At 34.8% G+C, this 18012-nt stretch overlaps 2 protein-coding genes across 5 annotated transcripts in view; one reads left to right on the forward strand and one right to left on the reverse strand.

Annotated features, from left to right (window-relative positions):
• LOC136030372 (protein turtle-like) overlaps positions 1 to 14425 on the reverse strand; it is a 370614-nt gene extending 356189 nt beyond the window's left edge. For all 4 annotated transcript variants that reach the window (XM_065709291.1, XM_065709293.1, XM_065709294.1 and 1 more), the window contains exons 1-2: positions 14268 to 14425; positions 8328 to 8493 (exon numbers count right to left, since the gene is read on the reverse strand). In XM_065709291.1, the coding sequence (XP_065565363.1) occupies positions 8328 to 8466 (139 nt within the window). In that variant the 5' untranslated portion in view covers positions 8467 to 8493; positions 14268 to 14425. The remainder of the gene's footprint in view (positions 1 to 8327; positions 8494 to 14267) is intronic.
• A 109-nt stretch (positions 14426 to 14534) lies between these two features.
• The window catches only part of LOC136030374 (nuclear hormone receptor HR96-like), a 40217-nt gene continuing 36739 nt past the window's right edge, over positions 14535 to 18012 (forward strand). The window contains exon 1 of the mRNA XM_065709297.1: positions 14535 to 14692. The gene's annotated coding sequence lies outside the window, so the exon portion shown is untranslated. The remainder of the gene's footprint in view (positions 14693 to 18012) is intronic.

Here is an 18012-nt window from a genome sequence, read left to right on the forward strand (position 1 = left end):
GAATTTTGACTGAAATCAGCATTAGTAGGCCCATATTTGCGCACAGAGCTCTCAGTGGCACAACAAGATTTCCATCGCGGCTAGCCCCATATCAAACATGTTGGTGTAGCCTGCTTTATCTTAATAAAAAAAAAATGCAAGCTGTCTAATTTTATGCTGAAAGCTTGACAGGGTAAAAGGGTAGGTGATAGAAGAACCATATCTTCAGCTTGTTCAGGTACCAAATATCGAATTGCCTGAAATCTGGACTTTGCTTGGTTCTGCAAAATACTGTTACCTGATATTCTCACTTAATGTTTACCACAAGGATGAAGTCCTTAGTCCCTTGTACTCAGAGCCATCTCTTTTCATTTTGACAACTGGGTCCAGAGTGCTTCATTCTAAATACAGTTTTCTATAAGAAATATTAAGCCATGTTGGAAGGGACTGAGTTGGTAACAACTGGACTCCCTTCTAAAACTGTTTGTGCTCGCTATATTTTTTGTGATAGCATAACTTTGATTTTTCTAAATATCGGCTTTGAGTAAAGCCGATTTGGCCAGTAACAGTATTGTCTTGATAACCTACTTTCGAAGATAAAAATACCTTTTGACTTGCTCCAAACATCAGTACCCATTCCCACGTATGAAATTCGTCTAAAACTAAATATGTACTCGTCACTTATTTCACATGCGCTTCTACAAGCGGAATCACAATTTGTCCCTCGATCCAGGGTCCGTGTTGGGTCACAAGTCAAGGGCTGGTCCAGGGACCCGTCCCTTGTTGAAACCTGTCAGAAGGCCAAGTTTTGGCTAGGCATATGGATAGAATGCGGGAGACCCAAGAACGGCATAGTAAACCAAATACGGATTTACACAAAGCTCAGTTTTTACAAAGAACTGCAAAAGCATAGAACCGATATTCGTTCTGATTTTTCAGAAAAGGTCATGAGTAATCCGACGCTTCTATGAAAAAGTTTGACCCGCAACCAGAGTGAAAGAAACGCTCCGTCAGCTCATATCTCTGCTGAAGCTTGGCAAAAGCATTTTTTGAAAGAGTTTCCAGAACCTGATTCCAAACTAGAATATCCCCTTAAATGTGATCTTAACCGGATACTGTCAAAAAAGGCTGCACCCACGTTTATTGTTTCACTGTCTGATATTAATATTCCCTGCAAAAAATTAAGAAACCTTTTTCGAGGGGCACAGGTAATATTTATGCTAAACACATTCTTCTGGAAGTCCCCTACTATTTTGTCACCTTGAGCTCATGTTCCAAATGGTGTTCACAACTGGAATAGTTCCGACCTCGTTCTTTTCTGGTCGTCTTTCTCCTGTTCCAGAAAAGAATAAATCGCTGAATGAGTGTTCTTCATATCGACCTGTTACAGTTGCTAGTACTTTCTGCAAGATTTTTGAAAACACTTTTAATGCCAGAACTTACAGGTAAATGCTACATGCCGCCATATTAGTCTGGCTTCCAAAAAGGCCTAGGGTGTGCCCACGCGCTTACTGCACTATCGTCGATACTTATACAAGCCATGCCATTGCCATGTCTGCTGTATTCAGGCTACCTGATGGAACCATAACACGATTCGTTATTCCAGTAAGTCGAGGCGTCTGACAGGCTGCCCTTACCTCTCCAGTTGCCTTCAATAACTGTATCCTGAACGCCCAATCCAGGGCAGTTCCTTAGTGTATTTTAAAAGGGATCGATGTGTCGCTTATTGCTTGTGCAGATGATATTTTTAGCCCCAGTCGAACAGTAGAGTTGTTCGAATGAAATTTTGCTATTTTAAGTAAAGAATATGCTAAGACTAACCTTAAATTCAATAGAGAAAAATCGAACGTTGTTCTGTTCAACTAATGTGAAACTCGAGCAGAATTTACTGTTAATCTCGACGCCGCGCCAGTTTCCCCAAAATCACAAATGAAATATTCAGGGCTTCCTATCGGTGACACTCTTAAAGCAACTAGAAGGCTCTTGATCCTTCATTTCCAGTGGTGAACAGCAACTGCATACGGAAGCTTGGTAGCAAACAAACTTCGAGTCAACCGCAAACTGCTTGCTAAACTTCACAATTCTTCTTCACTCCCGAATTTCCTATACCTCGCACCTTTTGGCGTACGTTTACGATATCTAAGACGAAAGAGTTTTGGCGAATCTATTTCCAGTTTGCCAAATACCTGCTTGCCCTTCCACCATGGTCAAACAGCTCCTGTGTTATTAAATGATACGGCATCATAGACGCGAATGCTTCTATCAGAAAAAGCATATAAGCTTATAATAGTAAAATTGGTCAGCACCCATGGAGCGCTATTGTGATACAATGAATGTTTCGCTTTTGTATGTTTTAATTGTTTTTTAAGTAAGATGAAGTGTTGTTTAGTTTTTTGGGTCATTTTATTTTTCCTCTTTTCTTTTATTCACACTATACTCCGTTTTTCATGTCTATTATAACGGGATATAAATTAATTCAATTCAATTTTTTTATTGTATCCTGCGAATTTCAATACATTAAGAGTAAGTAGTAGGTGTTTTACCCTCCATGGTTCTTAATGAAAAGTATGGACCTCGAGCTGGGTTGATGATTAGGATATTAAAGTTTATAAATTTGCTCAAAATTCTTCATCAAAAAAGGAAGATTTTTGCTAGTCCTTGACGCAGAACCTACAACGTATAACAGAAGTGGATATTTTTAGTTTATAAGTGAAGATTATCTGAAATCACTCCATGTAGGTTTTGATTCTTCAAGTCATGTTTTGGAGTTAAAAGCTCCGTTCAACCTAACAAGCAAGCCTGTATCAGTTTTGATTTTAAGACAGATGAAAATTCTAAATTTCTTAAGTTCGCTTATGACTCGCTGGCGCCACTTCTGACACAGCTTCAGAGAACAATAATTACAAAAATTTTAAGATCAAAAAAGGAAAATCTCTATATAGATCAGAAATTTTTTTTCGTCTACTTGACATACCCTTTCTGTTTGTGATTTTGCACGAGTTTCTTGTCTGATTCCCTACGTTTAGGACAAAAGCCGAAGAAGGATGCCACATGTACCTCCGAGAACTTAGTAGCCTGCTAAAGTCTGCTATTAGAATGTTGCTGTGGGGCAAGAAAATCAAATTTTTAAATAAGATAGTTTGAATCTTGCTCATTGATCCTTGAAGATATGAAGGGGGAGGCAAGAGGGGTCCTTATCCGGATTGTCAAGGGACATGGGATATAAAATAATATTTTTTCCACATTATTGGGGGCAAATGCCCCTCCTTCCCCCTCAAACAACACCCTTGGCGGGAGTTGAACTTTGAAAATTGAACCATTACATACGGGAAAATATTCTGCGCAGTTGAATTTCGTCAGGGGGGAATTTTCCATGCTTCTGAATAAGGTTTGTATATCATTTTACGAATCTTTGCAAGTGTTATCAAAATAAGCTAATCAGGTAATTCATCATAAATGTAGGGTAAGAAAAAAGTTTATTCAGTCTTGGTTCAATTGTGAAAGCATGACATTAAAAAAAAGATAATTGTGTTGATCAATTTAGTGCATTTTCATTTTGTCAATTTATGGACTTGATTCCCAATGAAGGGGAACACGATGAAAGGGGTGTTTTCTGCTTGAGTTTCTATGAGCATAATGGTTCACGGAGGGAATTTTCCGAACGAAACTTTTAAATAATTTTCAATTAAAAAGTATTATAGTAATTGACATGCGGCTAGAGTTTTTTTGTGGGAAAAGGGAGGAAATTTCCAAGAAAAAGAACTTTCTGGGGAGAATGTTAAACGTGGAAATTTTTCGGAGGGATTTGTTTCAATTTTCCTTTCGTTTCAGATGGCATGATATTCCTAAAATTGAATTTTCTTTTACTTCAAAAACAAAACATTATGCTAGAATAGTTTTGACGTAAAACATTGTAGTAGAGAAGCTTAGCCTCAAAAACTGTAACATTCCGCTATGCTTGTGCTTAATTCCCTGCTGTGCCTATACCATGCTTCGCTTACGTTATGCTTGTGTTGTGCTTATACGTTGCTTTATTTTATAGGTAGTCTGGGTCATTAAATCTTATTAATCCAAAATATTGCATAGTGTCAGAACTGGGATCCATAAATCACCATGGAGGTCCAGCAACCAACCATAAAGTGGGATGTTGGCTCCCTTCCTGAAGAATGGAGTCGCTTCGAGCAGCATGTCCATCTGATGATCATTGGACCCCTTGTAGAAAAAACTGAGAAATCCATTTGTGCTTATCACCTGATCTGGATTGGGGGAAAAGGCAGAGAAATATTCAATACATTTAAGCTTAAGGATGTTGAAGCACACAAAACAGAACCTCTCCTAGAACACTTCCGGAAATACGCCAGTCCAAAAAAAATACTGTCTTTGCAAGGTTCCTCTTCCGAAAACGGGACCAGTTGGGAGGTGACAGTGTCGAAAACTACATTACAGACTTAACGACATTAGCTAAACCATGTCTGTATAAGGAACAGGACGAAATGATTCGGGATAGAATTGTCTGTGGAATAAAAAACCAGGCAGTCAGGGAGAAACTACTGGCCGAAGGTGATTCATTGACACTAGAAAATGCTGTTGCAAGGTGCAGAACCCACGAGATGACCCAGGCTCAGTTAAAATCATTTAGTGGAAGCAACTCCATACCACTTAAGCAGGAAGTAGATGCAGTTACATGCAGCTCGCCTCAAAATAACTTTTGAAACCAGAGAGAGTTGGCAAGCAACTTTCCAAAAAGTAAAGAATGCTACTTTTGTAGTGGGACATACTCGCTCAAATATGTTTGCCCAGCAAAAGGTAAAATGTGCTCACAGTGTAGGAAGCCAAATAATTTTACCAAAGTCTGTCGAAGCAAGAATGTGAGTGCGATAGATGAAGAAAACGAGCAAACAGGAGCAACTCTAGAAGAAGATAAGACAGTATTCATGTACGCCATCAATCAGGACAATGGGAAAGACGAAGCCATCATTACTCCCATAATAAAAAATCAGCTTCCAGTCGGCTTCAAACTGGATACAGGGGCCCAAGCTAACATCCTTCCCAAATCAGTCTTCGATCAGTTCAGACCAAAACCCAAACTTCAGTCGACTAACCAAAAACTCACTAGCTACTGTGGTGCCAAAATACAATTTCTTGGAATGTAGGATCTGAACTGTAGCCACAACACCAGCTCCTTTACGATGCATAAATCCTAGATTGTTGACTCACCATCTGTTCCTATCATAGGCTACCAATCTAGCATCAGTTTGGACTTAATTAAGCTGATCTTCAACGTGAGCCCAACAATGCAAGTACTTCAACATCCCACCATCATACAACAGTTTATCCAGCCACAATCATTGGCGATGCATTATTCTATTGTTCAGCCAATGCTGATGCTTCGACAGCCAACGATACTTCAAACTGGTATAGGTCCAAATGGCCAGCAATTATACATAATTCCATCTGAAAGTCAATCACAAATCATTCAATCTATGATGCCTTTTCAGCATCCAAACCCTGTCTTTCAATATTTAGGAACCTTTCCAACATCTGTATTACCTACATTGAATCTTCAGACTCAAATGGCAACTCTACAACCAGCTAATGAAATTCATCCAAACATGCCGGTAGATGTCCTTCAACCTGATCGTACTCTTTTTCATACACAATGTCAGCAATCTGCTATCCAAGCGAAGACTCTAAGTCAGTCAGAATTACTCTTTCAAAATCCAAAAGGACCACTGATTCAATCTGTTTTTTCTTCTGGAGAGAGTGAATTATTCCAACCAGGGTGCAATGTCGGTAATCCAAGAATGCCTCAAGTTTATTCTAGCGAAACTAAAAAACATGTGTAGCCCACTTTTGCCACCTCACAAGATATTAGCATTAGTGAAGTAAATAGCAGCAGTATTAGTCATTGTTACGAAAGAAAGGAAAAACTGAATCGATTGTCATTTCAACCGTCTACTATAAACAAACCTGACTTCGCAGTAACTACATGTCAGATTTTGTTTCTCAGGCAAATGCATCAAATGCATTTGATGCATTTATTATTAGCTGCCAAAAATAAGATTGTTCAAAAATAGACATTCATGGGAAAGTCAGCAATGGCCCAAATTATGGAGTTAGGGACCTTCCTAACACCGAAAAAGAGACCAGATTGGGATGGCATTTGAGTAACCAGGTTAGTAAACTAAAGAACAGTACCCGTCAGGGTCTTCAGGTTAACATAAAAAAAACCATAATTCAACAATCCTTGAAAGTCCATGGAAAAATCTAAACACCATTGTACCAACTAACTTGTTTATTAAAAGTAGTTGATAAAGACTGCCTTGTCACTGATGTCCTAAAATTCTACCATACTACATTCTTTTTACCATAGCTGAGACTCAAGCAGTCCTATACATTTTACTGTACAAGCTGCTCAAACTGTCCAATAGTGACCAAGTCATGAAGCTACTGAAAAACCTAGATTTGCTAGTCATGAAGCTACTGAAAAACCTAGGTTTGCTGGTACCTGTATAGCATACAGTTAATCTTTAAATCACCTTCCTAGTACCACAAAATGCAATAGTACGAGGTATATTAAAAATACGTGACATTTTTGTCACCAAGGCATTGGTAACAGTTTTCTATGACTGTGAAGGAGTTTTACTTGTGGACTTTTTAGAAGGTTGAGGGGATGTCTAGATTTCCCTAAAAATAGTGTAAAAGGAAGGAAGCATCACCTAAAGAAGTTATTTGACACTGAAGAAGGTCATATTAAAAAATGTATTGTAATTATGGAAGTTACTGTATGCAGAAAGATCCATTGTAATAGAAAAATAAAAAGCAATTACAAAATTCTGCTTATTTTTTTAATACCCTTACACTATCAGAAATGTGAACGACATTTATATGGAACTAGCTGAATATTCCTAGAAAACGTCAAGTTTACAAAAAAAAAGTTTATAATCCATACTTTAGAAAACAATACACAATAGGCACAGAGAACTAGCTGATTGTTCAAACACTGGAATCTTTAAATTAGATTCCAGTTATCTTTAGAGATCCAGAACTGCATTTTTTCCCACCATTTACTTACTCCGTTCACAATTTGAAAACCCCAGGCCAAATATTCGGATTTTCCTTCACCAAGTCTTATAAACAGAATAACACTTAACATCAAAACAAAGTATAACAAACTTTAACAACAAAATTTTTAATTTTTGTCCATTAGGGTTTATAACACTTGAATACAACATTGCGTTTTATAGGTAAAAATTAAATACTTTTCTTAATTACCCAAGCAAATTAAAGGAATTTGCTACAAGACTGATGATTATATTCCAATATTGCTTTCAAATAGGGGAAATCCCCTTACCAAACTAGTGGGCGAAGTGAGTCTGCTTGAGAATTGTTCTGGATACAAGTTCATCTTCAAATACCAGCAAAAACTGCATTGAGTATGCTCAAGACTATCTTCTACAGATTGCAACATTTAAGAAGCATCTGGCAAGTTATCGACCACTCAAAGTCTTTTAAGCTACTCCAAAAATAAATGTTAGAATGGCATACTGTTCCATTTTTAATTTCTCACAATATTTTTTGTCGTTGTACACAAAAGCGTTTTCTATTCTGTTAAAAGGGCAGGAAACAAAAACGCTACTTCTAGTAAACGCTAACTTCTAGTAAAAGGGCAGGAAACAAAAACGCCTGGAAGCTTCTGGCCTTCAACACAAAGGTCATAAAGAAAGTGCTTAAGTGTGTATCAAAACGAATGAGGTTTCACTGTGCTTGTCCGAAATCCAACAAAAATATGACTTGAACCCACCAAAAATGGGACAAAATTCTGACATCCAAGAATGAGGCTTCTCGTTTTCTCAAAATTTATTTACCTGTGTCCTTGTTCTTTTCTATGGGAACAAGTCCAGATTGACTATCCCCTCTTAATTTATCACTTCGGAAATACTTGTACAAGCCCTTTCTCCTCTATATTTAACATATTGCTTTTTTGCTAATATTTCTAGCAGTATTCCTAATTTTCTTCCCTAGGATACCATCAACAGAAAATGTAATGTATATAGTATTTATAAGTGTTTTACAGACAGAGATACAAGACAAAGAAAATAAAATTCATCAAAACATTTTTAGAAAACTTCAGGCTATACACAGATTAATGATACTGTTTCAGGAAATGATTTTATAACCCATAGCTATAAAGAAAAAAAATTATATTCAAAACAGCAATCACTAAATTTAAATAGGAGAAAAGCATACAAAAAGAAAAAACAAGAATTTAAAATATTTATTGTATTTTTGAAAAACCATGCTAGCAAGAGCAGACTAATTTAACAAAAAATAATTGAACTAATTACCAAATGATACATCTGAAGCAGGTTCTTCAACAGCAGATATTTCTTGAACTACGTCAGCATAAGATGAACTTGGAGTAAATTCATCTGTACAAAATTTATTTGAAATTGGATATAGACTTAAATCCCCAAGAGATAACATCAGCCATTGGCCATCTTTCAAAAGATGCTAGAAAGAAAGAAATGAGAATTATGATGACAACCCATTGTGGCTGTTTCAACAAAACTGATGGGTAAAATTCTAGTTGATTGGCTCCTTTCTATCTCAGAAAGGGTTAGGTTAGGAAAATGAAACTTTCATGGATTGGTCTACAAGCTAAAGTATGTCCCGGGAAGGTAATTTGAAGTACCTACCTCCACTCCTTCTCCTTCTAGAGGGCCCTGACCTTTGATCACCTTCAAAAATATGTGTTTTATAAAAGTGAAATCTTGCAAAATAGATCTTCTGCTTAAATAAAGTACACAAAATTGTTTTCAGCTTCATAACTTTGCTCAATCCCAATTTATAAGATTTTAAAGATATGCAAATTCACTTCCTAAAATTTGGAAAAAAAAACATTGATGTGGCTCAGAATTCAACTTAGTAAAAGCAATTTAGAGTTGGTGGTGCCAACTCTAAATTGCTGGAGAATGGTCTTTGAACCATACCTACCATGTGATCACTGTTACCGAGTGGGCTTAAATTGCATCTCTCCAGCACTCAATAGTCCCTATGGTTTGTCACTTGATCTTAGCACAGTGACCAGATCTATTGCCATCATCAACTACAGAGCATCACAGTTCTTGCAACTAATTTGCTCTGAAGTGCGAATTAAGGTAATTAAGGCAATATATCTATATATATATATATATATATATATATATATATATATATATATATATATATATATATATATATATATATATATATATCTTCTATATATATAAAAATAAGTTGTCTGTCTGTCTGTGGATGGATGGATCAGGTGACGTCACCTGAAAAAACTGGATCAGGTGACGTCAAAACTGAAAAAACTGAAAAAAGGCAAAAACTACAAAAAAAACTAAAAACTAATAAAAAAAATAAAAAAGCTAAAAAACTAAAAAAACTAAAAAAAGGCAAAAACTACAAAAAAAACTAAAAACTAATAAAAAAGCTAAAAAACTAAAAAAACTAAAAAAAGGCAAAAACTACAAAAAAAACTAAAAACTAATAAAAAAAATAAAAAAGCTAAAAAACTAAAAAAACTAAAAAAACTAAAAAAAGGTAAAAAACTAAAAAAACTAAAAACTAAAAAAAACTAAAAAAAAGGAAAAAACTGAAAAATAAGCTAAAATAAAGGTAAAAACCAATAAAAAACTAAAAAAAAAACTGAAAAAACTAAAAAAAGGCAAAAACTACAAAAAAAACTAAAAACTAATAAAAAAAGTAAAAAAGCTAAAAAACTAAAAAAACTAAAAAAACTAAAAAAAGGTAAAAAACTAAAAAAAATAAAAAATAAAAAAAAACTAAAAAAAAGGAAAAAACTGAAAAATAAGCTAAAATAAAGGTAAAAACCAATAAAAAACTAAAAAGAAAAAAAGGAAAAAACTAAAAAAAAATTTCATCTAAAAAACTAAAAAAAACTAAAAAAGGTAAAAACTAAAAGAACTAAAAAAGAAAAAAATAAATGACGAAACTCAAAGAGAAAGCGACCAGGACAAAAGGAATGTTCGATTAGCAATCAACAAAGCACCGGGACACAGGGAGTATAAATGACGACCAGGACATAAGTAAAAAAAAAAACTATCTATATATATAAAAATAAGTTGTCTGTGGATCTGTGGATCGTGGATCAGGTGACGTCACCTGAAAAAACTGGATCAGGTGACGTCAAAACTGAAAAAACTAAAAAAAGGCAAAAACTACAAAAAAAACTAAAAACTAATAAAAAAAAATAAAAAAGTTAAAAAACTAAAAAAACTAAAAAAAGGCAAAAACTACAAAAAAAACTAAAAACTAATAAAAAAGCTAAAAAACTAAAAAAACTAAAAAAAAGGCAAAAACTACAAAAAAACTAAAAACTAATAAAAAAAATAAAAAAGCTAAAAAACTTAAAAAAACTAAAAAAACTAAAAAAAGGTAAAAAACTAAAAAAAACTAAAAACTAAAAAAAACTAAAAAAAAGGAAAAAACTGAAAAATAAGCTAAAATAAAGGTAAAAACCAATAAAAAACTAAAAAAAACTGAAAAAACTAAAAAAAGGCAAAAACTACAAAAAAACTAAAAACTAATAAAAAAAGTAAAAAGCTAAAAAACTAAAAAAACTAAAAAAACTAAAAAAAACTAAAAAAGGTAAAAAACTAAAAAAAATAAAAAATAATAAAAATAAAAAAAAAGGAAAAAACTGAAAAATAAGCTAACATAAAGGTAAAAACCAATAAAAAACTAAAAAGAAAAAAAGGAAAAAACTAAAAAAAATTTTCATCTAAAAAACTAAAAAAAACTAAAAAAGGTAAAAACTAAAAGAACTAAAAAAGAAAAAAATAAATGACGACACTCAAAGAGAAAGCGACCAGGACAAAAGGAATGTTCGATTAGCAATCAACAAAGCACCGGGACACAGGGAGTATAAATGACGACCAGGACATAAGTAAAAAAAAAAAATTAACAAAACTAAAAAGAAGGTAAAAACTACAAAAAAACTAAAAAGAAAAAAAACTAAAAACTAATAAAAAAAATAAAAAATCTAAAAATCTAAATAAACTAAAAAAGAAAAAAAAAGGAAAAAAATAAAGGAGAAAAACAAAACTAAAAAACGAATGTATATACAGACCGGTACACCGGGATACAAATGACGACCGGGACACAGGGAATATAAATGACGACCGGGACACAGGGACACAACTACAACGGGGACACCGGGGGAAACAGGGGGATATAAATGACGACCGGGACAAAAAAACTAAAAAGAAAAAAAAACTAAAAACTAATAAAAAAACTAAAAAATCTAAATAAGCTAAAAAAGAAAAAAAAGGAAAAAAATAAAGGAGAAAAACAAAACTAAAAAACGAATGTATATACAGACCGGGACACCGGGATACAAATGACGACCGGGACACAGGGAATATAAATGACGACCGGGACACAGGGACACAACTACAACGGGGACACCGGGGGAAACAGGGGGATGTAAATGACGACCGGGACACTGGGACAGGGAATGGTCGATTAGCAATCACCATCAACAAAGCTCAAGGGCAATCATTAGAATCATGAGGTATAGATCTGAATACAGATTGTTTTCCCATGGACCATTATATGTTGCATGTTCAAGAGTCGGTAAACCTGACAATCTATTTATATGCAAAGACAATGGGACAGCAAAGAATGTTGTATATTCGCAAGTTTTACGTAGTTAAAACCATATATATATATATATATATATATATATATATATATATATATATATATATATATATATATATATATATATATATATATATATATATATATATATATCTATCTATATTCACAGGTGGGACATAGGGACACAACTACAATGGCGCGTAACTATTATGGCGCGTAACGACTTACGCGCGCGGGGGGGCTTGGGGGGGGGCGCGAAGCGCCCCCACCAACTAGGTGTTGGGGTGGCGCGAAGCGCCACCCCAACAGCTAGTATATATATATAAATAAGTTGTCTGTCTGTCAGGTGACGTCATGTTTCTGTGTCAACTGACGTCATGAAGTTAGTTGTCGTCATTTTTGCTATGACAGTGACGTCATTAACGGTATTTAAGACATCTGTTCACGGAAAAATGTTCAATTGTAAAATTACTGAAGAACCTACAATGGCAACAGCCAAGGAAGCTGCTCAAAGAGTTTATGCCAAAAAACTTGCTGCTGATAGAGAAAGTAAGAAAAGAAAGCATTCCGAGGAATCACAAGAACAGCAAGAAAACAGGCTTGCAGCTGATAGAGAAAGTAAGAAAAGAAAGCATGCCTGGGAATCACAAGAACAGCATGAAAACAGGCTTGCGGCTAAAGAACACAAAACCGCGCAGTTAGATGAAAATCCACCTGGACAGCAAGAGTCAAAACATATCAAAACTGAAAATGATAGCAATGATGATTGGGTTTGGGATTTTGACTTGGATAAGGTCATCAATGCCTACCAGATTTAAGTTAAAAAAACAAAGGTTCATTGATATGTACTTCATAGTGATGCTGAAAAATAAAGAAGAAAAAGAAAACTGAAAAAAGGTAAAAAACTAAAAAGAAAAAACACTCAAAGAGAAATTACAGACCGGGACACAAATGACAACCAAGACAGAGGGAATATAAGTGATGACCGGGAACCTCAAAGAGAAATTACAGACTGGGACACCCGGACACAAATCACGACCGGGACACAGGGAATATAAATGATGACCAGGACACAGGGACACAACTACAACAGGGACGCCGGGGGCACAGGTGGGATATATAAATGACAACCGGGACACAGGGATTGTTTGAATAGAAATTACAGACCAGGACATCAGGACACAAATGACAACCGGGACACTGGGACACAGGGAATATAAATGACAACCAGGACACTCAAAGAGAAATTACAAACTGGGACACCAGGACACAAATGATGACCAGGACACAGGGAATATAAATGACAACCGGGACACAGGGACACATCATTAGAATAATGAGGTATAGATCTGAATACGGATTGTTTTTCCCATGGACAATTATATGTTGCATGTTCAAGAGTCAGTAAACCTGACAATCTATTTATATGCACAGACAATGGGACAGCGAAGAATGTTGTATATTCGCATGTTTTACATAGTTAAAAACATATATTTATATCTATCTCTATTCACAGGTGGGACACAGGGACACAACTACAATGGCGCGTAACTAATATGGCGCGTAACAACTTACACGCGCGGGGGGGCTTGGGGGGGGGGCGCGAAGCGCCCCACCAACTAGGTGTTGGGGTGGTGCAAAGTGCCACCCCAACAGCTAGTATATATATAAATAAGTTGTTTGTCTGTGTGTCTGTCTACTGACATCATGTTTGTGTGTTGACTGACGTCATGTTTGTCAACTGATGAAATTACAAACTGGGGCATTGGGACACAAATGACAACCAGGGCATAAGGAACATAAATGATGACTGGGACACTCAAAGAGAAAGCAACCAGGACACAAAGAATGTTCAATTAGCAATCACAATCAACAAAGCACCAGGACACAGGGAATATAAATGACAACCAGGACACTTGAAGAGAAATTACAGACCAGGACACCGGAACACAAATGACAACCAGGACAAATTAGCAATCACCATCAACAAAGCTCAAGGGCAATCATTAGAATAATGAGTTATAGATCTGAATACAGATTGTTTTTCCCATGGACTATTATATGTTGCATGTTCAAGATTTAGTAAACCAGACAATCTATTTATATGCACAGACAATGGGACAGCCAAGATTGTTGTATATTCACAAGTTTTACATAGTTAAATATATATATATATATATATATATATATATATATATATATATATATATATATATATATATATATATATATATATATATATATATATATATATATATATATATATATATATATATATATATATATATATGCTAAAGTGGGCCTATAACCTATATATATATATATATATATATATAGATTAGGGGGAGCAGTTGAAGTTCTCTGATACAAACAAATGATAGGTCTATGTTAGGATTCAGGATGAAATTAATTCTAAATGTAGGTCTATGTCTAGGCTATTTCATAGCTGTCCCACTATTGATTTAATCAGAAATTTTAAATAGCCTAAACTATTAGAAAAGCTGCTTTTTGTGCATCACAGCCTAGCCTACTAGCCTTTGAAAGCTAGGCTTAGCTCTCTAAACCTTTCTAAAACCTTAATATTTTATAAGCACAGACAAGATTATGCTTCTTACAATCTCCTAAATCTGAATTAATCTTCAATATAACAGTATTTGTCTTCTCTCTGCATATAATTTCGTAAGTTTTTTCAGTAAGTTGTTTTGTAGTCACATGCACATGTTCTCCCATTTTAAAAAATATAGAATGACGTCACTTGTCCTCGATAGCCTTTTTCATTTGAGGATGCACACGGACAAGTAACCCTGAGCGTTCGAGGGGGTAGTCCGACTAACCTCTGCGTCTCTCAAAACGCTTGGATTAGTCGGATAAGTAATCGCACAAGTAAAAGAACACAGGGTAGAAGAAACTGATGATAACTGCCTGGCTCTGGGAAAGATGATATGCTGGCCTTGAAAGCTTAGGCTGGAGCATAGAGAAGAAATTCTGGAAGCTCCATTCAATTACACCAACCAAGCTTATACTGATCTTGTTGATTAGGGTATTGTTGTTGTTCTTGATTGTGAAGCTTCTGCAGGACTACATTAGTATATGGCTCTTGACAAGCTAGCCATAAACCTAATGATATGAATTAATAGTCAAAATTGACAGAAATAACTGAAAATAGGTTTAGTTTAGGGTTATGAACAATCGGTTAGGGTCATGAAACTATTGTTAATAGATGCATTTTGACTTTTTGAACATCTTTTCTCTCTTGCAAAACTAGGCCTACTGCAAATGCATTGTTATGGAGTTATTATATATTTGCACATTAGGAGTGGGAAGTATAGCATATATTAAATACAGCAATGGTTAGTCTATGTATTCAATATATGTGGTGCTTTACCCCCAACCCCCTGATGTGCAAATATACAGCCAAAATTTGTTTCTAAACTATTACAGATTTGTGATTTCAAGTATCCAGTCAATGCAAACAGAAATGATTGTAATTATATATGTGTAAATACAGGGTATTTGGGCCCAAGTAACTCCATACTGGTGGGTTTGCAGTAGTTTTGCAAGAGAGAAAAGATGTTCAAAAAGTCAAAATGTATACAGTTGCAAAACTGCAATAGCAGTTTCATGACCCTAAACAATTATTCAGGTAATAGGAACATTGACCATACAATTAATAGAAAAATATATCATAACATCTCCAGTCTATATAGAACCATCAGGGAGAAGTTGTGTGTTGTCAAGGTAACAACTAGGCCCTATTGCAGTGAAATAGCCTAGAGCACAAAATAAGGATTCTATTGATACTAGCATAAGCTATCTATTTGTATTTAATGTACATATTCCCTTCAAAAAATGCTGTAACTGAATGGTTATCTTACCTTATAGGCTATTTCATTAAACATATTCTACATTCCAAACAGATATTAATTTGTCAGAACAGCTACCAAAAATCAAATCATCATAATAATGAAGATAAATAAAAAGGATTTATGAAGATAATACAAACCTTTAATAGGCTATAATATCATTAGTTCCTAGGAATCACTGATTCAAGGTTTCAGTTGACATTTTTTTTTCACAGATATGAAAAGAAAGTCTAAAATGTATTTAATTTTCAGTAAAGTGCAAATTATGCAATAGCCTTAGATGACTATTGAGGACTATAGATGGCTATTAAGGCTAGAGGACTATAGCCCTACTTGTATTTGTTGTTATTTTTCCATTTTAAGTTTGAATTGATTATTTTAATTTTTATGACTCCATTTCTACTCATCTTAGGGTTTTGTATAACTCTACTTCTCTATAAAATCTTCTGTGTTTAGAATTGTTTTAATTACTGTCATTTGTTTGTTATTGCCAAATTTTTGCTATTTGTTAATATTATTAACATTTTTCACATTTTGACAAACTGAATGCACACAATTAGCCTAAAGATTCCTTAAATTCCAGCTAGGAGCAATCTAAGGATTTCTCCTTGTTGAGCTCCAGATTGATGACTTAAGTTGTATACAAAGCTCATTAGTAACCAGGTGCTGTTCCATGTTCAGTAGCATCCCAATTGAGTTTACACTCTCTAGAGGACCACTGAGCATCTAGCCTTTGTTTGAAAACATCAATGTATTGAGTTGTAACTGTTACATTAGATAGTTTGTTCTAACTGTTGACAATGTGTGTTGAAAAGAATTGATTGCAGACTCTAGATATTGTAGACTGCTTGACAAGCTTCAGGTGAGGATCTCTAATTCTTGAGAAGGGAATAATGCTGGAAGAGCATTATCCCATAACTTATAGGCTAATATGGCATCCCCTCTGTTTCTACTGTAAACAAGTTTAGAGAGATTCAGCTCTGATAGTCCTACTTAGTTGGAAAGCTCCAGTATGCCAGATATCACTTTAGTGGCACATCTCCAAGAACTAACATCTTTTTTGAAATATGGGGAGGCACAAAAAGGTTGAACTAGCAAACTTTTGACTAACAAAAAGGTTTATTCCCAAGGTTGAACTAGCCTCATTAGCAGACATATTAGCAGGAGTGCTGAATTTTAGTTTATTGTCAATAGTGACACCAAGATCTTGCTCATTATTTACAGAGAAGAGTGGCAAGGATTCAGTTTGCCACAGTGAATGATATAGCACTTGGCAACATTGAATTCAAAAAGCCAGGCCACAGTCCATTGACCCAGTAGTTAAAGATTATTTTGTAGCTGGGCATGATCTTCACAGGACAAAGCTACTGTTCAACATTCCCTTAAAGTTTCAACTTAATACCCTTAATTATTCATGAAATGCTGTATATGTGCCATTTTTATAGCATGGATACACATGATGTTTTTTGATTGTCATGCTCCTAGTGCCAAGACCAAGTCTGACTTTGGACAGATAATTTGATTAAAATATGTTTGTTATAAATATCAACAGTGGTATTCTATTCTTGCATATAATTTAGAAAGTTGAGATTGGTTGATGGCTATAAATGGATGTGTTAGAATTTGCAGACTATACACTAGTGAGCCTTTTTCTCAATATTTAAACTTGAACAAAAGTTATGCTGCCATCCTAGCATTTTTAAATACATTCTTTCTGCTTCTTAAGTGGAGAGGCTTTGTCATCACCCTATGTGCCACCAATTATCCCCTCAACTTTCTCTGATGGTTTCACTTTAATACTCTCAGCAATTGATGAGATATTGTATATGCATAAATTTGACAACCTTGATGCATGTAGTGTCTGTTAATTTAGCTGAGCATCCTCCTCAACATTCCCTGAAAGTTTCAACTTTATACCCTTTGCTGTTTCTTAGATACTGAAGACACACCTTTTTGACACCCTGGATGCATTTAGATGAACATCCTCCTCACCAATCCCTGAAAGCTTCAATATTATACTCTTGGCCATTTCTAAGATTTAGCAAATATACCCTTTTGAGAACCTAGATGTGGATTCTTTTCAATTTGGTTCAGTATTTTAAACAATTTCAACTTATTAATCTTAGCTGTTCCTTAGATATTGCAAAAGTCTACCTTTCCCATTATAAAACATTTAAATAAAACACAAGTCCTTTAGGGGTTGTTATCCCTGGTGGCATGTTTTCTGGGATTTATTAACTTTTTTTTATCAAAATGACCATCTACAAATTTTGATTGGATATCTTTTGAGGTTGGGGGCTGGATTACAAAAAAAGGCAAGGGAGACAGCTGGCTACCCTCCAGTCACATTAGGCTCTTCAAATCAAATAAGCCCCTGCCAAAGTTTCTATGACCACTCCTTCCATATGTAGTTGCTCTAGGAAAAAAATAAACATATAATATATTAAAGGCTTGTCACTCTTTACTATAGACAATGCTAGAGACTTGCATCTTTCAT

The sequence above is a fragment of the Artemia franciscana genome, chromosome 8 (genome assembly GCF_032884065.1).
Source record: "Artemia franciscana chromosome 8, ASM3288406v1, whole genome shotgun sequence".
NCBI classification, from domain to species: domain Eukaryota; kingdom Metazoa; phylum Arthropoda; class Branchiopoda; order Anostraca; family Artemiidae; genus Artemia; species Artemia franciscana.